The sequence below is a fragment of the Saccopteryx bilineata genome, chromosome 1 (assembly GCF_036850765.1).
Source record: "Saccopteryx bilineata isolate mSacBil1 chromosome 1, mSacBil1_pri_phased_curated, whole genome shotgun sequence".
In the NCBI taxonomy this organism is placed as follows: domain Eukaryota; kingdom Metazoa; phylum Chordata; class Mammalia; order Chiroptera; family Emballonuridae; genus Saccopteryx; species Saccopteryx bilineata.
The window spans coordinates 266,793,764-266,819,338 of record NC_089490.1 but is presented as its reverse complement, the minus strand read 5'-3'; the positions used below and the strand labels follow the sequence as shown (position 1 = coordinate 266,819,338).

The 25,575-nt window shown below is 41.6% G+C and overlaps 1 protein-coding gene across 1 annotated transcript in view; it reads left to right on the top strand.

Annotated features, from left to right (window-relative positions):
- The window catches only part of IPO11 (importin 11), a 241,840-nt gene continuing 216,265 nt past the window's right edge, over positions 1 to 25,575 (top strand). Inside the window, exons 1-2 of the mRNA XM_066242532.1 lie at positions 1 to 148; positions 18,376 to 18,519. Of these exons, the coding sequence (XP_066098629.1) occupies positions 18,382 to 18,519 (138 nt within the window). The 5' untranslated portion in view covers positions 1 to 148; positions 18,376 to 18,381. The remainder of the gene's footprint in view (positions 149 to 18,375; positions 18,520 to 25,575) is intronic.

Sequence of the window (25,575 nt, the reverse complement as noted above, 5' to 3'; positions counted from 1 at the left end):
CTGAACATGGCGCGTTCCTAGAAGAGGCTTTCGGCATCGGCAGGCGGCAGCGCGTGAACTGGAACCGTGGGGCGCGGGACCAACCGACGCCGCTTCGTGTTGTGGAGTGGAAGCAGGAGATCCGGACTATTCCGGACCGAACCAAGCGGTAAGGCTCTGGCCTGAGAGCCTCAGAACGCACGCGAGGGGAAGGGAGGGAGTGGGCTGGGCAGCGGAGACCCATGATGCCAGGAAGGAACGTGGGGCTACGGGGAGATGAGGGATAGCAGTGGCGCGGCGAGGGCCTGCAGGGTTGGCTCTTTGCGCAGCCCTAAGAACCCGTGGGAGCTCGGGGCTGTCCCATTCAGGCCGGAGCGGGAAGCATGGTCAACTGAGGAATCGGGGTGCAGGAAGGAAGACGCCGGGTGCCAAGATGATGAGACCGTAGGTTGCCCATTGTGGTTGTGGTTGCGGACCAGGGTGGTGCATTTGCCCTTGGGGGATAGAGAGACCGTGGTCATCTTTAGTATAAAAATACTGTGTATTATGATTGCACACACGACATTGCTGTTAATAGCAATACTGTGAAAGCTATAATTAGATATTACACCCTGGCTAGCCTTAAATGAACAAGTGAAGTTACACATTTTCAGAGGACCTGCCTGCTGAGATATGGCCGCCAATGCTCAAGCCCAGCTACTTCAGCTTTATATTTGGGGTTATCTTGTGATTCAGTAAAACTATTTGAGGCCAATTACGTTTGTCATTTTTCTTTAATTTGTGTGTGTTTGTGTGTGTGAGAGAAAGAGGGAGGGAGAGAGAGAGGGAGAGAAAGAGACATAGTGATTGAGGGAGGTATTATTTCAAAGTGACTGGTAAATTGTCTACTGGTGCCAAGATGGCTATTGACATACTCTCTCCCCACTCCAGTTGAAAGGAGCTCAGTGTAATGGGGTAGTGTCCTTGGAATTTGGTTATTCTTCAGAAGGGAGTGAGAGCATTTTTTACAGCCATACTTTTTTTTTTTTCTTGGATAGGGAGTTCATTTTTCCTTTTTAACATTATTTCAAACTTCTCTAGTACAGAGGCTTCAAGTTAGGGACAGAGTGACTACAATATACGCATGACATTTTTACTTACACTTTTTGTCACTGAGGAAGATTTCTGTAAAGTTACAATGAAAATCTCTCCCTGTTGGTTATGATGGAATTGTGGAATTTCTCCTTTTGTAACCTAGCAAAGGGAATAGTAGAAACAGTTTAATTATAACAATGCTTTGTGGCAATATGTTATGGCTTTAGGGCAACTGGACTGCTCTGTCCTAGTTAGACTTCCTAAAGCAGAAGAGAATTCTCACCAAAAATGAATTTAGTTATGGTAATGTGGTTAGGGGTTCTAAACAAATATGTGAAGATTATTTGGCAATTAATGTAAAAATCTGTAGATTATGTGATATTGTGAATTTAAACCATTTCAGTACTTTTCAGAACGAAAGGATCAATGGTGACCCTTACCCCCATTAAATTCAGTCACTGACATTGATTGTCAGACTTCAATGTATTGAAAAAACAAGTAACCAGGAGGTGGAGAAAATAAATACAGACAACTTAAATATTGTGATTATGGGTTTGCATTCAGATTAAACCAGAGATAGACATGTTTATTATCTCCCAGAAATACAAATATTCAAATTTTGGGAGATAATATATTTAATTAGATAGTTTTTAACCTTTCTGTTCTATGTTTGTATATATGTGTGTATATTTGTATATAATGTTGGGCTTCTAATTTCATGTTACTGCTGGCAATATTATTTATTCCTTTCTTTTTCTCTCTGCACCAAATAGGAATTGTCCATTAAAATCAGCATTTCAGGGAATGGCAAGGCATACTTAGTGCAGCTGTGAGTCTGGAGTGTCTTTGTTTGGTTTTCTAAATATCAAGCTGATTACAGATAAGCTTACAATTATAAGCTTTGTCAAGCTTGAGCTGAATCAAGTTTCTACACCCTTGCTCCTCAAAATGTGGAACTACTGTATATGGCATCACCTGAGAGTTTGTTAGAAATGTACAATCTCAGCCTTAACCCCAGATCTACTGAATCAGATTCTGCATTTTAACAAGCTTTTCACATGATATAAATATACCCTAAAGCTTGAGACACAGTACTTTGGTTGTTAAAGAAGACTAACGTAATGCTCAGACCTGCATAAAAATTATATCATAAAAAAAAATTATAGCATCATTTATTTTAATTTGAGATGATCTTATGCTGATTATTGAGTCTCGTATATCTAGTTAAAGAAACTAACGCCCAGCAAGGGTAAGTGACTTGGATAAGGTCATGCATACCTAGATTTAAAACCCACGTTCTGACTCATCCCAGTGCGTTTTCTTTGCTAGTTACTGCCAGATTATTGAAACTGAACTAAAGCATTCATGAATGACAGCTAGATATTCATTCAACATCAACATTTCTTGAGAAATAGACAGGCAACCCCAAAATCCTGTGTGTTTCTAATAGCTTCTTTTTCCCATGGTGGTTATTAACCCACCCACCATCATCCTTCCCTTCTTACTCTTTCCTGGATAATGTTGCTTTCTACTTCATAGAAGAAATGAAAGACATTGATGAGAACTTCATTGCTTTTTGTCCTCTTTCACCTGCAAATATGTCTCCCTCTATCTGTCCATCTCTATTGTGCTCTGAGTTTTTTTCCTTGGTGGCAATGCTTCCTCTATATTACTTTGCTAGGGCTGCCATAACAAAATACTTCAGACTGAGTGACTTAAACCACAGAAATTTCTTCTCTTTTCTTTTTCTTTCTTTTTCTTTTTTTTGTGAGAGGAGAGTAGTGAGACAGGCTTCCACATGTGCCCTCACTGGAATCCACCCAACAACCCCCTCTGGGGCTGATGCTCAGATAAACCAAGCTATTTTTAGTGTCTAAGGCGGACATACTTGGACCAACTGAACTACCCTCAGCACTGGGGCCATGCTTGAACCAATCCAGCCACGGGCTGTGGGAGAGGAAGAGGGAGGGAAGGGGGAGAAGGAGATGGAGAGAAGCAGATGGTTGCTTCTCCTGTGTGCCCTGACCAAAAATCAAACCCGGGATGTCCATACACTGGGCCACCGGCCAAGGCCAGAAAATAATTTTCTTATAGTTTGAGATGCTGGCAGTCTAAGATAAAGGTACCAGTGGTACTTGTTTTCTCTGAGGTCTCCTTGATTTACAGATAACCATCTTTCTGCCTCTTTACATGGTCATACCTCTGTACACTAGAACTTCTGGTAACTTTTTTTTTTTTTTGTATTTTTCTGAAGCTGGAAACAGGAGGAGACAGTCAGACTCCTGCATGCGCCCGACCGGGATCCACCCGGCACCACCAGGGGGCGATGCTCTGCCCCTCTGGGGCGTCACTCTGCTGCGACCAGAGCCACTCTAGCGCCTGGGGCAGAGGCCAAGGAGCCATCCCCAGCGCCCGAGCCATCCTCGCTCCAGTGGAGCCCCGGCTGCGGGAGGAGAAGAGAGAGACAGAGAGGAAAGGGGGGGGGGTGGAGAAGCAAATGGGCGCTTCTCCTATGTGCCCTGGCCGGGAATCGAACCTGGGTCCCCCGCACACCAGGCCGACGCTCTACCGCTGAGCCAACCGGCCAGGGCTGGTAACTCTTTTTTTTTTTTTTTTTTTTTAGCACATCAGTCCTATTGGATGATGACCTCATTTTAACTTAATCACATCTTCAAGAGTCCAATCTCGAATACCAAGGATATTGGAGTGGGCACAACATAAGAATTTTGGGGGAACACAATTCAGCCCATAACACTTGATTAATCCTTTTTTCACATGGACTGGCACTAACCTGGATTTAAACATAGTCATCTTATTTGTTTGTTTGTTTGTTTGTTTATATTTTAGAGAGAGAGAGAAAGGCATGGGGTGGTGTGTGTGTAGAGGAGGAGTGGAAGCTCATAGTTGCTTCTTGTGTGTGCCTTGACTGGGCAAGCCCAGGGTTTTGGACCAGCAACCTCAGCGTTCCAGGTTGACACTGCATCCACTCTGTGCCACCATAGGTCAAGCTTTTTAAAAAAATTATTTTTTTTACATTTTATTTATTCATTTTTAGAGAGACAGGAGAGAGAGAGAGAGAAAGAGAGAGACAGAGAGAGGGACAGATAGGGACAGACAGCCAGGAAGGGAGAGATGAGAAGCATCAACTCTTCATTGTGGCACCTTAGTTGTTCATTGACTGTTTTCTCATATGTGCCTTGACCGTGGGGCTATAGCAAACCAAGTGACCCCTTGCTCAAGCCAGCGATCTTGGGCTCAAGCTGGTGAGCCTTGCTCAAACCAGATGAGCCCATGCTCAAGCCAGCAACCTTGGGGTTTCAAACCTGAGTCCTCCACATCCCAGTCTGTCACTCTATCCACTGCGCCACTGCCTGGTCAGGCCATTGGTTGATTCTTGTATGTGACTCAACCAGGGTTCGAGCCTGCAACCTTGGCAGATGGAGATGATGCTCTAAGCAACTGAGCTGCCAAACCAGGGCTTAAATATATTCTCTTTGGTTTCATCTATAATTATTTTCTTAAGTTTCTTGAAAGTTGTCTATATTCATTTTTTCTACCTCCTATTACCCCCCCCCCCCACCAATCTTCAAAGAAATTTATTTCTTTTTTTGTCTTGGACATAACTTCTTCCTTTAGTTTGCTTTTGACTCCAGGTAGTTTAGCAATTTTATAATATTTCCTAATTGTAATTCCCCAGGAATATGTTTTCTGCCTCCTATTCTTTTTGTAGACTTGGGCTGTAGATCATGAGTTGACTTGCAGAAATTTAATTATCTTTGGGGAAAAAATTGACATTTGCCTCTTATCCCTGTGGGAAGTGCTCCAGTGGTATATGGTAAATACTATATTGTTTATACATTTCACTAAAAGGCTATTCTCCATGTTTTTATGTGCCCAACACATGTTCTTCCCTGGTGGAAAATGAGAGCTTTTTTGTTGTTGTTGTTTTTAATTTTATTTATTTATTCATTTTAGAGAGGAGGGGGGGAGAGGGGGAGAGAGAAAGAGAGAGAGAAGGGGGAGAAGCAGGAAGCATCAACTCCCATATGTGCCTTGACCAGGCAAGCCAGGGTTTTGAGCCAGCAACCTCAGTGTTTCCAGGTTGACGCTTTATCCACTGCGCCACCACAGGTCAGGCTAGAGCTTTTATTTATTTATTTATTTATTCAGTTTTAGAGAGACAGGAGACAGAGAGAGAAAGAGAGAGAGGAACAGGAAGCATCAACTCCCATATGTGCCTTGACCAGACAAGCTGAGGGTTTCGAACTGGCGACCCCAGCATTCCAGGTCGACGCCTGATCCACTGCACCACCACAGGCCAGGCGAAAATTGGAGCTTTTAAGTTATTAGTGTCACTTTCATTTGTTTTTGGTGTTTTTAGGTGAGAGGAGGGGAGATAGTGAGGCAGACTCTGCATGTGCCCTGGGATCCACCTGGCAACCCTATCTGGGTCTGATGCTCGAGTACCAAGTTACCCTCAGTGCCTGAAGCTGATGTGCTTGGACTGAGCTATGTTCAGTGCCTAGGGCCACACTCAAGATAAGCCACTGGATACCAAAGAGGAAGAAGGAGAGAAGGAGGCGAGGAAGTGGGGAAGAAGCTGATGGTTGCTTTTTTGGTGTGCCCTGACTGGAAATCGAACCCAGGACATGCATACGCTGGGCCGATGCCCTATCCACTGAGCCACAGCCAGGGCCATTAGTGTCACTTTCTCAGTGGCTTGTATTTGACTGTATTTATCCTTCTCTTAAATGTGGAATGCTACAGTTTTTTTTGTTTGTTTTCTTACAGAGATAGAGTCAGAGAGAGGGATAGATAGGGACAGACAGGCAGGAATGGAGAGAGATGAGAAGCATCAATTATCAGTTTTTCGTTGCAACACCTTAGTTGTTCATTGATTGCTTTCTCATATGTGCCTTGACTGTGGGCATTCAGCAGACCAAGGAACCCCTTGCTCAAGCCAGCGACCTTGGGTCCAAACTGGTGAGCTTTGCTCAAACCAGATAATCCTGTGCTCAAGCTGGTGACCTTGGGGTCTTGAACCTGGGTCCTACATTCCAGTCTGACGCTCTATTCACTGCGCCACCGCCTGGTCAGGCTACAGTTTTTTTCTCATCAGGTGATTTCATCCTTTTTTTTGATTCTACTCTGCCTGTTCTTGTTCTTTATGCTAACACATTGCTTATGGTATTACATTTTCTTCCATTTTAACATAGTTTGTGTAAAGCTCAAAATATGTTCAGGTCTTCATTTCACGTTGTCTTTTTGTAGAGAGTATTTTTATTTTTTATTATTTAATTTTTTTATAATTTTTTTTCTTTTGAGAAACAGGAAGAGAGAGAGAGAGTGGGAAGCATCAACTCATAGTCGCTTTCACTTTAGTTGTACACTGATTGCTTCTTGTACATGCCTTGACGAGAGCTGAACCAGGGTTCCCTTGTTCAAGCCAGCAACCTTGGGTTTTACACACCAAAGACCTTTTGAGCTCAAGCTGGTGAACTTTGGTATTGTGTGGAGAATTGGGGGACCACTTAAGCCAGTGACTGCACTAACGAGCCCACACTCAGAGCTGGTGATGTCAGGGCTTCGAACTAGTGACCTTAGCCTTCTAGATCAACACTTTACCCACTGCACCAACACCAGTCAGTCATATTTTATGTTTATTTATTTAATTATATAAAAAACTGACATTGATTTTAGAGAGATGAAGGGAGAGAGTGAGGGAGAGAGACTGTTTGTGTCCTGACCGTGATCAAACAGGCAACCTTTTGTGTATCGGGACTGTGCTCTCCAACCGAACTATCCAGCCAGGACTTTAGAGAGTATTTTCAATGATTCAGTATTTACAGAAGAAGGGACAGTGCTGTAAGGAAGTTTTTTTGCTTGTCATCTATTGCCTTAAGGCAAGGTTTTCATTTTCATGTTTTGAATCCCATCTTTTTACATTGTTCTTTAGGCTCCTATTTGTTTCTTTCTCTCGGGAGCTCTTTTCACAGCATTTATTGACTGAACTACTTGTACCCCAAAAACCATTGCTGTATTTTTAGATGGCTGTCCTGGCCAAATGGTTACTGGAAACGTTGTCCACCTGTTTCTCTGTCCTTGAAGGGAAAGAATCTTGTAATATACATTTTGGGGAGTAGCACTTACTTCTTACCATCAGATGGCACTGCAGATTACTCAGTTTATTTTTGCATTCTTAGGAACGGTAGCTCTAGTAGTGCATTATCTGGTAAAGAAACAAGTTGATGTGGAAACTGTCATGGAGAAGACTTAGAAATTAAATTAAACTGTGGTGTACCTCTGATGCTAATACAAAATAATACTGAAAAGAATAATAAAAAATATATAACTAAAATTAAAAAAAATGGAATTAAAAACACTATATTGCTAACAAATACAAACTTTCTTAACGTGATGTAAGTGTGTTGTATACACTATGTGAATCTTAAAGGAAAGTAATCAATAAATTAGAACTTTTTGGTTGGTTTCATTTTTCTCAGACTATTAAATATTTTAAACTGTTATTTATTTATAAATACCAAGTAAGATGAATATTAAGTGCTTGTTAGAGAGGACTATTTAAGTTAAAACTGTTGTTTGAGGCCCTGGCCGGTTTGCTCAGTGGTGGAGCATTGGCCTGGCGTGCAGGAGTCCTGGGTTTGATTCCCGGCCAGGGCACACAGGAGAAGCGCCCATCTGCCTCTCTACCCCTCCCCCTCTCCTTCCTCTCTGTCTCTCTCTTCCCCTCCCACAGCCAAGGCTCCATTGAAGCAGGGTTGGCCCAGGCGCTGAGGACGGCTCTGTGGCCTCTGCCTCAGACGCTAGAATGGCTCTGGTTGCAGCGGAGCAATGCCCCAGATGGGCAGAGCATCGCCCCCTGGTGGGCATACTGGGTGGATCCCGGTCAGGTGCCTGCGGGAGTCTGTCTGACTGCCTCCCCATTTCCAACTTCAGAAAAATACAAAAAAACCCAAAACTGTTGTTTGATTACAAGACTCCCTAGTCCCCTGTGTGAGGAAAAATTTTTTTTGGTGAACATTGTTATTACATATCTAGGTAATATAGCAGAACTGTTGCTTATCAACTCTTGTTACTGAAGACCAAGTTTGTAAGCTTTCTCCTGATATGATGAGAGTGCAGTTAGTGACCACAATTTCTCCTTAAATGTGCTACACTTAATATGTTGTTGTGATTTCTTTGTGTTTCTGCTTGACAAGAGAAATGCGTGATGATCTGAAGCTCTGGAGAAGTTGGGATGTTATAGGAGTAGGGAAGAGAAATGAAGCAAATTTTCCCATGAAAACTTAGAACAGGTTAAAATAAAAAATTCTTGGCCTTTAAAAAAGTTTTTTAAGGCTTTTTTTTTTTTACCATGAAGGAAAAATATATAGACTACAGGAATCCTTATAAGCCTGACCACGCGGTGGCACAGTGGATAGAGCATCGGACTGGGATGCGGAGGACCCAGGTTCGGGACCCCAAGATTGCCAGCTTGAACGCAGGCTCCTCTGGTTTGAGCAAAGCTCACCAGCTTGGACCCAAGGTCGCTGGCTCGAGCAAGGGGTTACCCAGTCTGCTGAAGGCCTGTGGTCAAGGCACATGAGAAAGCAATCAGTGAACAACTAAGGTGTCGCAACGAAAAACTGATTGATGCTCCTCATCTCTCTCCATTCCTGTCTGTCAGTCCCTATCTATCCCTCTCTCTGACTCTCTCTCTGTCTCTGTAAAAAAGAAAAAAAAAATCCTTATAACTCCTGGGGCTATCTAAATAAAACTACTGTTTATAATTTGTTTCCTGCTTGTATTTTATTCTTAGGCATTTTTATATTTTGTAGTTTTATACATATATATTTTTTGTTTTTTTTATTTTTATTTATTCATTTTAGAGAGGAGAGAGAATGAGAGTGAGAGAGAGAGAGAAAGGGAGGAGGAGCAGGAAGCATCAACTCCCATGTTGGCCTTGACCAGAGAAGTGCAGGGTTTCAAACCAGTGACCTCAGTGTTCCAGATTGATGCTTTATCCACTGTGCCACCACAGGTCAGGCCTATACATTTATTTTATATAATATTTTTTATTTGACACTATAGTTATCCCTCTAATTACAAAACAGATTATATATATTTTAAAGGCCAGGTTTAGGAGGATTTAATTTTGTAGTTTCTACTATTCTGTGGGAGTTTGTAGGTCCTTTGGAACTCTTGGGTAGATGGACTGTTGTAGGAATAGAGAAGAGAAAGCAGGTACAAATAACTCTTCCCTTCTTTGATGTGTGTGTGTATGAGCATTTTAAAATTTAAAATTATTTTTTATTTTGTATCTTTTATCCCAAAATAGATAAAGCTTTGGCAGTCTGCATGAAATCTCATAGGAAATGCTTTAGTATCCCCAGTGTTTCTTTAACTTGAGGGTATTTGGAAGTATCTTTAGTCAAAACAATCCCTAGGAAGTGTTATTTACATATAATATACTGGAATGCTTAACAACCTATAATGAGTACACAGAGAAGACTTTCTTGTCCAAACAACCTCTTGAGAAATGAAATTACTCCAAACTGTACCATATGGATTGGAATGGTATTGGCATCTTAAGAACCCTGGCTGATGTTTAAGTCTATGTCTTTAATTTTGTTTTAACATCTTGAGGAAATGCTCTTGCTTGCTCCAAATTAACATCAATATTGTTGCCATATACATTCTATGCCAAATGTTTTTCATTTATTCAGTCACTTGACATTGTCTCTTATTGACATTAGCATTTACATAGTCAAAGCACCTAAAAAAGTAAGATATTTATTAAGATATAATGCACAGACCATACAGTTCACTTACTGGAAGATTATGGTTCTGTGGTTTTTAATATATTCATAGAGTTGTGCAACCATCACTAGAATCAATTTTAGAACATTTCTGTTATCCCCAAAAGAAACCATGTTTCCATCAGCAGTCACTACACATTTTCTCTGACCTCCTAGCCCTCGGCAATTACTTATCTACTTTTTGTTTTTATGAATTTGTTTATTCTTGACATTTTATAAAAGTGAAATCATACAGCATCGATCTTTTATGACTGCCTTATTTGACTTAGAACAGGGGTCGGGAACCTTTTTGGCTGAGAGAGCCACATATTTTAAAATGTAATTCTGTGAGAGCCATATAACGACCCTTGTACGTTATGCATTATCCCATAAAAATTTGGTGTTGTCCCGGAGGACAGCTGTGATTGGCTCCAGCCACCCGCAACCATGAACATGAGCCGTAGGAAATGAATGAATTGTAATACATGAGAATGTTTTATTTTATTTTATTTATATTTTATTTTTTTGTATTTTTCTGAAGCTGGAAACGGGGAGAGACAGACAGACTCCCGCATGCGACCGACCGGGATCCACCCGGCACGCCCATCAGGGGCGAAGCTCTGCCCACCAGGAGGTGATGCTCTGCCTTTCCGGGGCCTCGCTCTGCTGCGACCAGAGCCACTCTAGCGCCTGGGGCAGAGGCCAAGGAGCCATCCCCAGCGCCCGGGCCATCTTTGCTCCAATGGAGCCTTGGCTGTGGGAGGGGAAGAGAGAGACAGAGAGGAAGGAGGGGGTGGGGGGTGGAGAAGCAAATGGGCGCTTCTCCTATGTGCCCTGGCTGGGAATCGAACCCAGGTCCCCCGCACGCCAGGCCGATGCTCTGCCGCTGAGCCAACCGGCCAGGGCCTGTTTGATATTTTTAATGTTATTATTTTTTTATTAAAGATTTGTCTGCGAGCCAGATGCAGCCATCAAAAGAGCTACATCTGGCTTGTGAGCCACGGGTTCCCGACCTCTGACTTAGGATAATGTTTCAAGATTCATTTATGTTGTAGGATATATGAAAAGGATTTTATTTCTTTTTATTGCTAAATAATATTCTGTTATATGAAAATACCACATTTTATTTACCCATTCATCAGATGATGGACATTGGAGTTATTTTCACTCCTGACAATTATAAGTAATGCTGCTGTGAAAATTTGCATACAAGTTTCTGTGTAGATGTGTCTTTTTTGTGTGTGTGTGTGTGACAGAGACAGAGAGAGACTCAGATGGACAGATAGGGACAGATAAACAGGAAGGCAGAGAGATGAGAAGCATCAGTTCTTTGTTGCGGCATTTTAGTTGTTCAGTGATTGCTTTCTTATATGTGCCTTGACCGTGGGGCTACAGCAGAGCAAGTGACCCCTTGTTCAAGCCAGCGATCTTGGGATCAAGCTAGCGACTTTGGGCTTCAAGACAGCGACTTTTAAGTTTAAGCCAGTGACCATGGGTCATGTTTGTGATCCCATGTCCCAGCCAGCAACCTCGGGGTTTTGAACTTGGGTCCTCTGTGTCCCAGTCTGACATTCGATCCACTGTGCCACCATCTGGTCAGGCTGTGTAGACATGTGTCTTAATTTCACTTGGATATGTACCTACACCTGAAACTTTGGGGTCATATAGTAACTGTATGTTTAACATTTTGAGAAGCTGACGGATTGTTTCTAAAGTGGCTGCACCATTTTACATTCCTACTAGCAATGCATTAGGGTTCCAGTTTTTCTACGTTCAGGTCAATACCTCATATTATATGTATATTTTTTATTATAACTATGTCAATGGATATGAAGTCATGAAGATTTAATCCTAGGTTTTCTTCTAAGAGTTTTATAATATTAACCTTTTAATATTTGGAGTTAAATTTTGTGTGTGGTGTAAGGAAAATGTTCTCTTTTGCATGTGAATATCCACTTGTTTCAGCACCAATTGTTGAAAAGACTGTTTTCTCCATTAAATTACCTTGGTACCCTTGTTGAAAATCAGTTGACTTTATTTTTCTTAAAAACTTATTGATTTATTTCAGAGAGAGAGAGGGAGAGACAGAAACATTGATCTGTTTCTGTATGTGCCTTGACTGGGGATTGAACCAGCAACCTTTGTGTATCTGGACAGTGCTCTAACCAACCTAGCTATCTGTGGGTCAAAGTCAGTTGTAAGGATTTGTTGTTGGACTTTCAGGTTTGTTTCACTGGCATATCTATCTGTCCTTATGCCAGTCACCAACATTGTGTTGATGACTGTAGCTTTCTATTGAGTTTTGAAATCTGAAAATGTGAATATCCCATATTTCTATTTTTGATTGTGATTAGAGGACATATTTGTATGATTTCAATCCTTTTAAATTTGAGGCTTTTTTTGTGGTCTAACCTATGTATCCAGAGTATCCATGCACACACTATGCACACTCAAGAAGAATGTGTGTGCATTCTAGTTCAATGTTCTCTAAATATCTGTTAGATCTAGTTTGTGTATAATGTTGTTCAAGACTTTTATTTCCTTGTTGGTTTTCTTCCTAGTTCTATCCATTCCTGGTGTGGAACCTCTGCTGCATGGTTGAGGCCCATGACTTTTGGCCTGACATGTGAGAGGTAGAGCATTTTCTCCACAAGTGGTACCTGGGTGAAAGAAAAGAGTCCTAGAACTCTAGGCTCTGCTTGCCTGAGACAGAGCGGCAGCACAGCTGGGGTGGATGAGAAGTGCTGGTGCCTGCCCGTCTTGGGGATAGAGTATAGCCCTAGATTAAGAACTGGGTTGAGAGGGAGCCCTGTGTTCTTGGCTACATCTTCTGGAGTAGCTGTAGCACTGTGGCGTAGGAGTGAGTTTGTTGCTCAGATGGCACAGATTCTTGCTGTTCTTACCAAGATTTAGTAGTATTTCTTGCATAAAGATTTCTCCATTTACTGTATGTTTTTAACCACCTTTTCCAGAGATATTAAATGGCTGCTTTTTTATAGCTTTTATGAGTTATGGTTGTTTCACTGCGGAGAAGATCTGTGTAGCTTTTCATGCCACAAAGTATTCTGGAAAAGAGCTGACTATTTCTATGTCCTTCACACTGGTAGTCGGGTCTAGAGTCTTGCTTAGATGAAGACTGATTATTTTTGGTATTTCAGAGGTGAGGTTGCGTGCTTCTTACTCCGTGCTTCTTATTCCATCGCATTAGGAGGCACTGAGGTCAAGTTGTGCAGCTGTTCATGATACAAAGTTTGTTTTCTTAATTGAGCTGGTGATGACAGAGCTCTTCATTTTAAAGGTTTGTCTCTTTCTTGTATTTAGCAGTTATTTTGTGGGGTGATACTTGTACACTTGGGGAATCTTCCATTCCCCAATAGCTGTTCTTACACTATATGGGTTTACCATTTATTATGAACCCACGCCTGAGTAAATTTACTTTACTGGGGAAACCTGTTTTGATTTTGAAATTTTTTTCAAAAATTTATATAAAAAGATATTCTTTTTTCTTCAATTTTTATTGTAATCTTACACCTTTTTCTAAGTCAATTTATTTACTCATTGCTTTCACATTTAATAGCGGGATGGGGTTATTGTTTATATGGAATCTCTTCAAACTAAGGACAAACTTAGATAATGTATTAGTCTGAAGAAAATCATCATGGCTGAAGTTAAAGTCACTGCAGGTTTAAAGTACTTGACTGTTGGTGGCAGGCTGAGGTGCTAGGATTTCCCTTGTTTTGTTTCTTTCAATGAAAATTACTAAATTCCCAACTACAGGCACATCTATATATCTTTGGACTTTGGGGTTTTTTTGGTTTCTTTTCTTTTCTTTTTTTTTTAAATTGGGGAGGTATCTTACAGAAACAAGCCTAGAAAGTCCAGTTACAGGGGATGAGTAGTTTTAGGCTCTTTCATATATTGCTAGATTGTTTAGACTTTTATAGAATCAAAGAATAGAATAAGACTACTAATGAATAAATTGAACTGACTCAGTTGTGAGATACGGTAGGGAGGAAGGCAGAATTTCTACCCTTTTAATTTTCACTTTCTCCTTTTCTATTATTATTCTTAGAAAATAATTAAGATTTTAAATAATTCTCTTCTGTAGCATAGTTGAGAGCTAATAAAGTACAAGCATGATTTTGAAACTACATTAATGAAAAATCAAAGCAACCTCAATGTTTACATTATTAATTAGAAAACTTTGGTAAATTTAGTCTTGCTGTTTGTTCGGTTGTCTGAGGATCTTAGTAATTGATCAGAATGCTGAAAGGAAAAGGATTCATTCCTTTACCACATGTAGAGGACTTTTCTTTCTACACGTAGATGTCTATACAGAAGATCCATACTAGGACGTCCACTGAGAGGGACTGGCTTCCCTGGCTTTCAAGTTGACCTGGTGGCCTCTGTGAAGATCCTGTCAAGTCCTTTGGGAAGTACGTTTAGCCATTCCACAAGTTAGTGTCGGTGGCTCCCTCTTCTGTCTTCCACCCTGCCTCCCTTGTTTTCTTTTTCCTTCTGTCCCTCCTCCTGTTTTTTTTCTTCCACCTCCATCTTTACCACTCAGTTCTCTCCAGGTTTTTTGGAGACTGCTTATGTGTCTGCTTCTCTACTTGATACGAATAACAGTAGAAACCCTATTATATTTCTGCATACTAATTTAAAAAAAGATATTGAAGGTTAGTTTTTCAGGTGTACCACCCTCTAACTGACAACTAGTAGTAACTAGTAGTCATCTATCTTTTAACCCAAATAAGTTTATTTTCACACTGTTATGTTTGAATGACTCCATTACTTTTTCCTCCTGTTCTTTCTTGCCATCACTGTCTTTTCAAGAGAATTCTAGTGTTGAGAACTGTATGACTTTTTAATGTGGTCCTTTTAAGTTTCCGATGGATTCAGAAATCTTTTTGATAGTTTCTCTAGCAACTTGTTGTGGGAGAGCATGGTAGGTTTGCGGGTGTTTGGGAGGAGGGTGGTGTGGCCAGGCCATTTTGTGTCATAGTAGGAAGAGCTGGAATTCCAGAGACCTGCTTATCCAGCCTCACTCAACCTGTACTAGTTTGCTGCATGGCCTGGGGCAGCTCTCCTAGAGCTGTAAGTTCTCCCCCTATAAAACAGTAATATTAGTCCACATGTTAGATTTGCTTTTATAGGTTTGTTTGGGGTCCTTAAAACATTTAATATGCTTTAATAATGTGTTTTTAATAATCCATTATAGATCTGTCATTCCTGAATTGTTATTTTTGATGATACATTCAATCTGCAGTTTACGAACTGATTGCTGCTTAAAGCCTCCCGTATAATTAGTACTTTTCCATGTTTCCAGTGAAGTTATTAAAGATGGTTTTAAAACATTTTTCACAGTTTGTTTTAATGATAAAGGTTTTTGTGTGTGACAGAGACAAAGACAGAGAGAGGGACAGAAAGGCAAGAAGGGAGAGAGATAAGAAGCATCAATTCTTCGTTGTAGCACCTTAGTTGTTTATTGATTGCTTTTTCATATGTGCCTTGACGGGGGGGGGGAGGGGGCTCCAGCAGATCGAGTGACCCCTTGCTCAAGCCAGTGACCTTGGGCTTCAAGCCAGAGACCTTTGGGCTCAAGTTAGTGACCATGGGTCATGTCTATGATCCCATACTGTGGGATCCTGTACTCAAGCCAGTGATCCTGCGCTCAAGCTGGTGAGCCTGCGATCAAACTGGTGAGGTTGCACGCCGGCAACCTTGGGGTTCCTCCCTGTTCGATGCTCTGTTCACTGCAGCATCACCTGTTCAGGCTAATGATAAAGCTATTTCTCTCTTCTTCCCATCTCTCGATCCCCCAGGATTTGGGTAGAGAGGGAGACCCTTTCTGATTCCTGTCATCTGAACAACTATCACAGTGCCTGGCACAAAATCGGTTCTCCAAAAATATGTGAACTGAGCTCTCTCTCCCACACTGGATGGGCTTCTTGGGATCAAGGATCAGAAGCAAGGGGAGGTGGGGACAGGGCATATACTTCTGGGGAGGACTTGTATGGAGCAGATAGGGGTGGAACTCCAGCAGCTTCCATTAGAGCAGATAAATGGTGAGGATGAGAGAGGTGTCAGGATAAGAGTACAGTACATGGATTTAAGGATTGCCCTGCTGTGAGTCTGTGAAAAGTGAAGGTGCATGTGTGCGTTTAGTATTCTGCACAGTCTTTGTTCTAGGTGCAAATTGCTATGGGAGTTGGCACTAGTCAGTAATTTTATTTTTCAAGTAGCAGCTCAAAATAGGGACATGGCTTTTTTCTTTTGGAGGATTGGGGATGAGTTCTGATAGAGCCTTTCTATATTATTGTATTCATATTAATATATTCATATGGTCTTCTTAACTTCCAATTTTTTTTGGTTTGTTTTTTTGTGTATATAGTAAAGTCTAGACACACTCTTTTCCTCTACAGAGTTGCCCATGAAGTGTTCCTGCCTGCTTCTCTAACCTCATCTTGTTCTCCTTTCCCCTTTTCTCATTAGGTGTCAGTCATACAGACCTTCTTAAGTTTGTTTCTAACTCTAAGTCTTTGTTTTCATTTGTTTTCCTTCCTGGGAACTCTGCATGGCTGGGCATCTCTTGTCATTCTTGTCTCTCCTGTCACTGCGGAGAAGCTCTCCTGAACACCTGATCTGAAGTAACACATTCAGTTGAAGTTAGTCTTTCACACATTATCTTATTTTCTTCATATCACTACCTGGTCTCTTTCTTTTTTACTTTTTTTTTTTAAAAGATCTTACTGCTTCTGCTAAAATGTACTGTATTTCCCCATGTATAAGATGATACCATGTATAAGACACCTAATTTTGGGGTCCAAAATTTGAAAGAAAATGTATTACATAAAGTTATTGAACTCAAGTTTTATTCATCATAAAATTCATACAACTCCTCCTCACTATCAAAACTCCATTAGCTTGTCCTCATCTGTGTCTGATGACAAATCACTGTCTTCAATAATGAGCGCAAAAACAAGCATAAAAAAGCGGGAAATGCAAGTAAAAAAATCTACAACCACTATAAGATGTACCCAGTTTTTAGACCCTAAAATTTTTGATAGAAGGTGCATTTTATACATGGGGAAATATGGTAAACTGCATGAAGTCAAGACACTGCTATGCTATATTATAGAACAGTGGTTGAAACACAGAAGACTTTCAGCACTTTAATGAAATGAATCAGTTAATTAGCTGCCGTGTGGTTCAGTGTGAAGTACTTTATTCAGAATTGGTCACTTTCCTTTTTGTGTGTGTGTGTGAGAGAGAGACAGACACACAGGAAGAGAGAATGAGAAACATCAATTCATAGTTCTGGCACTTGAGTTGTTCATTGATTGCTTCTCATAGGTGATTTGACCAGGGGTTCTAGCCGAACCAATGACTCCTTGCTCAGATCAGTGACTTTTGGGCTCAAGCCATGACCATAGGGTTATGGCGATGATCCCACTCTCAAGCCAGTGACCCCGCGTTCAAGCCAAATGATCTTGTGCTCAAGGTAGTGACTTTAGCGTTTTGAACCTGGGTCCTCAGTGTCCCAGGTTGTCGCTCTATCCACTGTGCCACCACCTGGTCAGGCTGGTCACTTTCCTTTATTTGGCAAATATTTATTTATTTATATTTTAAAAATTTTTTCTGCGAGAGAGAGTTGGGGGGACTGACAGGGACGGACAGACAAGAAGGGAGAAAGAGATGTGAGAAGCATTAATTCTTCAATGTGGCACCTTAGTTGTTCATAGATTGCCCTCTCACATGCGCCTTGACTGGGGGGCTACAGCCAAGCCAGTGACCTCTTTGTCAAGCCAGTGACCTTTGACTTTAAGCCAGTGACAATGGGGTCATATCAGTGACCCTATGCTCGAGTTGGTGAGCCCGCGCTCAGGCTGGTGAGCCTGCGCTCAAGCCAGATGAGCCTGTGCTCAAGCCGACTACCTTGTGGTTTGGAACCTGGGTCCTCAGCATCCCATGCTGACACTCTATCCACTGCGCCACCGCCTGATCAGACTGTTCAGCAAATATTTAGTAAGCATATCTTGAGTGTCTTGTTGGACTCCTGGGACTATAGAGATGCTTTAGGTGTCAGTGCTGCCACTCAAGGGAGGCAGTATTAGATACTGATTAAGACTAGCATGGCTTTGGTATTCAAGTTCAGCACTGCCATTTAATAGATTGTGACCTTGGCAAGGTAAAGTCTCTCATTCTTTATTTTTCTACCTACCACATATACTTATTATTAGGAATAAATAATTATCTAATGCTTGGCATATATATATATACTCAGATATTGACTATTGTTTTAAAACTTGAATTTTATTTTTATTTTAGCTGGTTTGAATTGAACTATAGGGATTTTAAGTAAGCGTATGGGTGTTATGTAGAAAAGACAGAAATTCAGAAACATGAAGGAGGAAGTGAATGACTGATATAGGAGTAATTAAGGACTTTGAAGCTTTTTCTCAAGTTTCTGTTAATTTTTTTGTATAAAGTCCATTCAGGCATGTTAATTTCTTGTTGCCAGGTTTCCATGGATCTCAATAGTGCCAGCACTGTTGTTCTTCAGGTCTTAACACAGGCCACCAGTCAGGATACTGCTGTGCTAAAACCGGCTGAGGAGCAGCTGAAACAGTGGGAAACGCAGCCAGGTTTCTATTCAGTGTTATTGGTAAGTTGTTCTAAAACTGTTCATTATTATTATTATTTTTTTTTATTATTATTTTATTTTGTATTTTTCTTAAGTGAGAAGTGGGGAGCGGCAGACAGACAAACTCCTGCATGTACCTGACTGGGATCCACATGGCATGGCCCCTAGGGGGCGATGCTCTGCCCATCTGGGGAGTTGCTCTGCTATAACTGGAGCCATTCTAGCACCCAAAGTGGAGGCCATGGAGCCATCCTCAGTGCCCGGGCCAACTTAGCTCCCATGGAGCCTTGGCTGCAGGAGGGGAAGAGAGAGATAGAGAGAAAGGAGAGGGGGAAGGGTGGAGAAGCAGATGGGCACTTCTCCTGTTTGCCCTGACCGAGACTCGAACCTGGGACTTCCACACGCCAGGCCAATGCTCTACCACTGAGCCAACTGGCCAGGGCCAGTTCACTATTATTTTTAATAAAGACACCATTATATTAATTGTTTCAAAAACCTACTTGTGCTGGTGGTTTACTTAGTGAGACTGATCTAAATATTTGACTGCATTGCACTGCCATTTACTAATTCAGGGCATGGCTCTTAGAGGGCTTTTAAGAAACGTTTGTTGATGGGTGAATAAGTAAATGAGTGGGTTATTGGAAGTATCTACTTAGAAGGTTACGAGGCTGATTTTCTGTTTAAGCATGTTAATGCTGACCTCAAGACTACAGGCAGTGTGCTTCCATGTTTGTCTTCATCCTTGTCCCAGTGATGTTGTCAGAGTTGTTCAGTCTCCCCGCTGCAGCATCAGAGCCAGGTCTACCTTCTCAGTGTGTTTCACTTTAAAACAGGCTTAATATTTTTTTGTGGTTTATTTTTTGGTGACAGAGACAGAGAGAGACAGAGTGAGGGACAGACAGAAAGGGAGAGTAATGAGAAACATCAGTTATTTGTTGCAGCACCTTAGTTCTTCATTGATTGCTTTCTCATATGTGCTTTGAGGGGGGGGAGCTATAGCAGACCGAGTGACCCCTTGCTTAAGCCAGCGACCTTGGGTTCAAGCTGGTGAGCCTTGCTCAAACCAGATGAGCCCGCGCTCAAGCTGGCGACCTCGGGGTTTAGAACCTGAGTCCTTCGTGTCCCAGTCTGTGCTCTATTCATTGCGCCACCGCCTGGTCAGGCTCCAGGCTTAACATTTTTATTTTCTTGATGTATCTGCACTTTTCCTGACTGTTATGGGAAATAGAATAATAATTAAATTAACAATATATGCTTTAAGTAAACCTTTCTGAAAGTTTAAAGCTTTTGTTGAGTTCATAGTGTTTTCCCAGTGCCAGAATGAAAGAATATTGTTTTGTGTTGAGGGCCTTCCTTACTCTTTTCTTTTGGAGATTTGAGAACTCTGTTTAGTGTTTGAGATTTAGTTTCTGGTAAGGGCAGTGAGACTACCAGTGGATCAAAAATTGATCTAATATTTGTGTCTAGGTGACAAATTTAGAGCAAATCTGTTTACCCTATCTTATAAAATAGAAAATTATAGCTATTAACATATTTTAATTTCATGGCATAAGTGATTGACTTGTTTGTTAAATTTAAGGAAATACTGGTCATGAGTATAAGGGAAATTAAATGTCTAGAGTCTTTTTTTTTTTTTTTTTTTTGTATTTTTCTGAAGCTGGAAACGGGGAGAGATAGTCAGACCGACTCCCGCATGCGCCTGACCGGGATCCACCTGGCACGCCCACCAGGGGGCGATGCTCTGCCCACCAGGGGGCGATGCTCTGCCCCTCCGGGGGCATCACTCTGTTGCGACCAGAGCCACTCTAGTGCCTGGGGCAGAGGCCAAGGAGCCATCCCCAGCGCCCAGGCCATCTTTGCTCCAATGGAGCCTTGCTGCGGGAGGGGAAGAGAGAGACAGAGAGGAAGGAGAGGGGGAGGGGTGGAGAAGCAGAGGGGCGCCTCTCCTGTGAGCCCTGGCCGGGAATTGAACCCGGGACTTCTGCACGCCAGGCCGACGCTCTACCACTGAGCCAACCGGCCAGGGCCTAGAGTCATATTTAATATAACATGAAAGTGGCTGTTTGGCTCAGTAACAAAAAGGTAAAAAAGCAGATTGATTTTTAAAGATGCTAATGAAAATGTCTTATATAGATAATCCCAGCATCATGTTTGTAAATTTTGGTCACAGTATAAATATTTAGAAAATATTTAAATATTTTTACTCTTCATATGCTTATTTGAATGAATGTGCTCTATAAGTGGCATTGTGTTCATGCCAAAATATAAAACATTCGGAATTTCTTATTTTTGTAACTGCTGGACCTTAAAAACACCAATAGGCTTGCTTGATTGATGTTGATGTTTTGTATAACATATGAATTATTAACATTAAATGCCTCCTTCCCTGGCTGGATAGCTAGGTTGGTTAGAGCAGTGGTCCCCAACCCCTGGGCCGCGGACCAGTACCGGTCCGTGGGCCATTTGGTACCGGTCCGCAGAGAAAGAATAAATAACTTACATTATTTCCGTTTTATTTATATTTAAGTCTGAACGATGTTTTATTTTTTAAAAATGACCAGATTCCTCTGTTACATCCGTCTAAGACTCACTCTTGACGCTCGTCTCAGTCACGTGATACATTTATCCGTCCCACCCTAAAGGCCGGTCCGTGAAAATATTTTCTGACATTAAATCGGCGCATGGCCCAAAATAGGTTGGGGACCACTAGGTTAGAGTATCAGCCCAAGCACAGAGGTTGCCAGTTTGATCCCTGATCTGAGCATAGACAGGAACAGATTGATTGATGTTCCTGTCTTTTTCTCTCTCTCCCTTCCTCTCTTTCTAAAATCAATAAATAAGAAAATATTAAATGCCTAAACCTTTGTTTTTTCTTTTTTTTTTTAAGCGAGAGAGAAACAGTCAGAAAGGGAGAGAAATGAGAAGCATTTACTCGTAGTTGTAACACTTTACTTGTTCATTGATTGCTTCTCATATGTGCCTTGACTGGGGCCTCTAGCCAAGCAAGTGACCCCTTTCTCCACCTACAAGCCGGATGAGCCTGCTCTCAAGCCGATGACCTTGGGGTTTTGAACCTGGAACCTCAGCATCCCAGGTCAATGCTCTCTCCACTGTGCCACCACCTTTTAGGCCAGTGCCTATACCTTTTGTTTTTAGTTTTGCTACCTATACCTTTCTTCTTAGAGGGATAGTAAAATTTCATTTTATTATTTATTTATTTCTTCCCACTTCATTTCTGTTCATTCACTAATTTGCTCAATAGGTATTTATGAAGATTCCACCATGCTGGACTCTCTGTTAGACTTCAGGTATAAGATATATTACTATTTCTGTCATTGAGGTTTCTCCACATAAGGTTGTGTTTAAGAAGCCAGTTCTGGGTGTTTGAGTTGTTCTTGGTTTGAGGTGCAGTGTAATTTCAGTCAGTTGACGTATTCCTTAACATAGTTTTCCATTTGTTCTGTGTGCCCACTATTCTAGATAAGTTTTTTTAAGAAGAAATAAAATACTTTAATTCTCAATGTTTGTGATATTTTATTTTTGTATTGATTGTCATTTTATTTTTCATATTTATGATATATATATTTTTTCTTTATTGTTCAAGACCCTTTAACATTTTAGGTAATACTGGTTTGGTGGTGATGAAGTCCTTTAGCTTTTTCTTGTCTAGGAAGCTCTTTATCTGTCCTTTGATTCTAAATGATAGCTTTGCAGGGTAGAGTAATCTTGGTTGTAAGTCTTTGCTTTTTATCATTGAATATTAAAGTTTCTGTTGAGAAATCAGCTGACAGCCTTATGAGAGCTTCTTTGTAAGTAACTAACTGCTTTTCTCTTGGTGCTTTTAAGATTCTTTTGCATTTTAATTATAAAGTATCTTGGTATAGGCCTTTTGGGGTTCATCTTGTTTGGGACTCTCTGTGCTTCCTGGACTTTTATTTCTGTTTTCATCACCAGATTAGGGTAGTTTTCTGTCATTATTTTTTCAAATAGGTTTTTATTTTCTTGCTCTCTTCTCCTCCCGGCACCCATATGATGTCATTATTGGTACGTATACCTTAAGCTGTCCCAGAGGTTCCTTACACTATCTTCATTTTGTTGGATTCTTTTCTCATTTTACTGTTCTATTGGGTGTCTTCTGCTTTTTTACATTCCAAATTGCTGATTTGTCGACGCTTTATCCACTGCGCCACCACAGGTCAGGCTGATTTGATTTCTCAATTTTGTCTGTTGATTCTCTGTAAACTCTTTTCCATTTTATTTAATATCCATTTCTGACAGGTTTTTTTTTTTTATATGGCTTCTGTGTCCTTTTTCATGCTGTTGAAGTTCTAACTAAGTTTCTTGAGCATTTATTTTTATAATCATTGTTTCGAACTCTATATCTGGTAGTTGACTTGTCTCCGTTTCATTTAGTTCTTTTTCTGAAGACTTCTATTCTTTTATTTGGGACATGTTTCTTTGTCTCCACATTTTGGCTGCTTTCCTATATTTGTTTCTATGTATTAGGTAGAGCTGCTACATCTGTTAGACTTGGTAGAGTGGCATTGTATAGTAGGTGTCCTTTAGGGCCCAGTGGTACAGCCCCCCCAGTCACCCAAGCTGGGCGCTTGAGGTGCGCCCCTGTGTGGGACTACTTGCCCCTGTGTGGGCTGTGCACTGTCTTTTTCTAGTTGAACCTTTTTATTTTTCTTTTTCTTTTTTTTTTTTTTTTATAAATAAGTTTTTATTTTAATGGGGTGACATCAATAAATCAGGGTACATACATTCAAAGAAAACATTTCCAGGTTATCTTGTCATTTAGTTATGTTGCATACCCATCACCCGAAGAGAGATCGTCCTCCGCCACCCTCCATCCAGTTCTCTCTGTACCCCTCCCCCTCTCCCTCCTTCCCTCCCCCCACCCCCCATAGCCACCACACTCCTGTTCATGCCTCTTAGTCTCGCTTTTATGTCCCACCAATGTATGGAATCCTGCAGTTCCTGTTTTTTTCTGATTCGATTATTTCACCCCGCACAATGCTACCAAGACTCCACCATTCCGCTATAAGTGATCCGACGTCACCATTTCTCCTAGCTGAATAATATACCATGGTGTATATGTGCCCCATCTTCTTCATCCAGTCCTCTATTTTTTTTTACAGTGATTAAGAGCCTTTAAGCAAACTCTTGGCGAATACAGCAAGAATCCATAAATGATTAGTGTCCTTAACATGTTCCCCAAGTCCAAGTTGATCCCATCACCATGCCAAATCCCTGAAAAATGCAACCCAACCACAGTTCAGTCTGTTAGGAGCTGTCACAGGGAGCAGGAGTCCAGGAAAGTTCCCCACAGGAAAAGTCCGCATGGCACTGGAATTGTTGTCACCATTCTATACTTTGCAGCTCATGTCCAAGTCCCAATGACCGCTGCTTCTAGCTGGTAATGATTCAGGTAGACTGGAAAAAGCCATTTGTAGCATGCGTGGATATGGAGCTCCTGTTCTCCTTTGCCTGGAGAGTTGAGACCAGGTTGCTTTTCCCTGGAGCTCTGTGGCTGTGGCCTGGTAAAGAGAACCTTGGGATACACTAAGCTTGGTGGCAAAGGTAAATTCATAATACAAGTTGGCAAAAGGAGGAAAGAGAGCTCTAAATTAGGGGTAGGTCCCAGCCTGAAATATGAGTGGGGCATTGAGGTAGGAGGGATAAAGGAAACACTATATATTAAGCAAAGCAGCAGAAAATAGGACTATCAACACCCACAACAGAGATCTTTGAGGGAAGAATAAAAAACCTGACTATTCAGGCAAGACATAGTTAAGTGACCCTTGTGCAAATGAGATCAGTTTACCTGCTTCTTGGAAGAAATACCCTAGGCTCGTCCACAGTGTCGTAGATGGGGCCGACGGCTCTGGGCACCTTCAGCCTTCAGTGGCAAACCCCAGCTTTCTGGGCAAAGTTAGGTCATAGGTGGCTGGAGCAGGGCTGGAAGAGACTGAACCCTCCCTTAGAGGAGCGAGGGGGAAGCCCACCTTCCAGTGTTCCTGTTTCCTCACAGCAGAGGCGTGTAAGCCTGGCAGGCTTTAGCTCAATGACCTTCCTTTCCACTATTGAAGCAGGACCCAGATGGCATCCTATGAGACCCCTTTGGGGTGTTGGAGCCTTTAAGGGTGTATCCTAAAAGCTGGTAGTTCCCCCTGATCTCTATTGGGCTTTTTCTGCCTCTAGGTGTCTTAAGAGCCATTCTCAGAAGATCTCGCTGAGGGGTTTGAGGATCCCCATCTGCCTATATAAATCTTTTCCATATATCTGGAGCTATTTGGAAAAAAGACAGAACAGTGTTATTAGCTAGATCTAATAAAGAAGGTAGTAGTTTGCAGGCGAAAAAGATTTGGTGTCTCCTGTTCATCAGCATTCAAAAGAAATGTAAATTTTTTTTTTTTTTTTTTAAGTAAAAAGCATGATATGGTAGACCCGTCGGAGTCATTGGCCTGGTGTGCAGGATTCCTGGGTTCGATTCCCGGCCAGAGCACACAGGAGAAGCGCCCATCTACCTCTCCACTCCCTCCCCTCTCCTTCCTCCCGGCCCCCCTCCTCCCGCCCGCAGCCAAGGCTCCACCGGAGCAAATCCACCCTGGGCACTAAGGATGGCCCCATGGCCCCCGCCCCAGTCGCTAGAATGGCTCCGGTTGTAACAGAGCAACATCCCAGATGGGCAGAGCATTTCCCCCGGTAGGCATGCCAGGTGGATCCCAGTCAGGCGCATGCAGGAGTCTGTCTGACTGCCTCCCCATCCCCATCCTCAGAAATATACAAAAAATAAATAAATAAAAGAAAAAATACTAAAAAAAAAAACCCCCACAAAAAAGGGGGGGGGCATTCCCTTGTGCTAAAGCTCCAGGGAGCATGGAGTGAGCTTGAGTATGTCCTATGAAACATGGAGCTCTATGTTTACTTATAAGTCTTTGAAGAAGGAGGAACTGCTGAAATAGTTTATCAGCATTTGTCCCTAAGACAGCAGTCTTTATAGTGGAAACACCATAAGTAAATATTTGCAGTCTGTAGATTAAGAGGGGAATATGGCAAATGATGAAAAGCCAT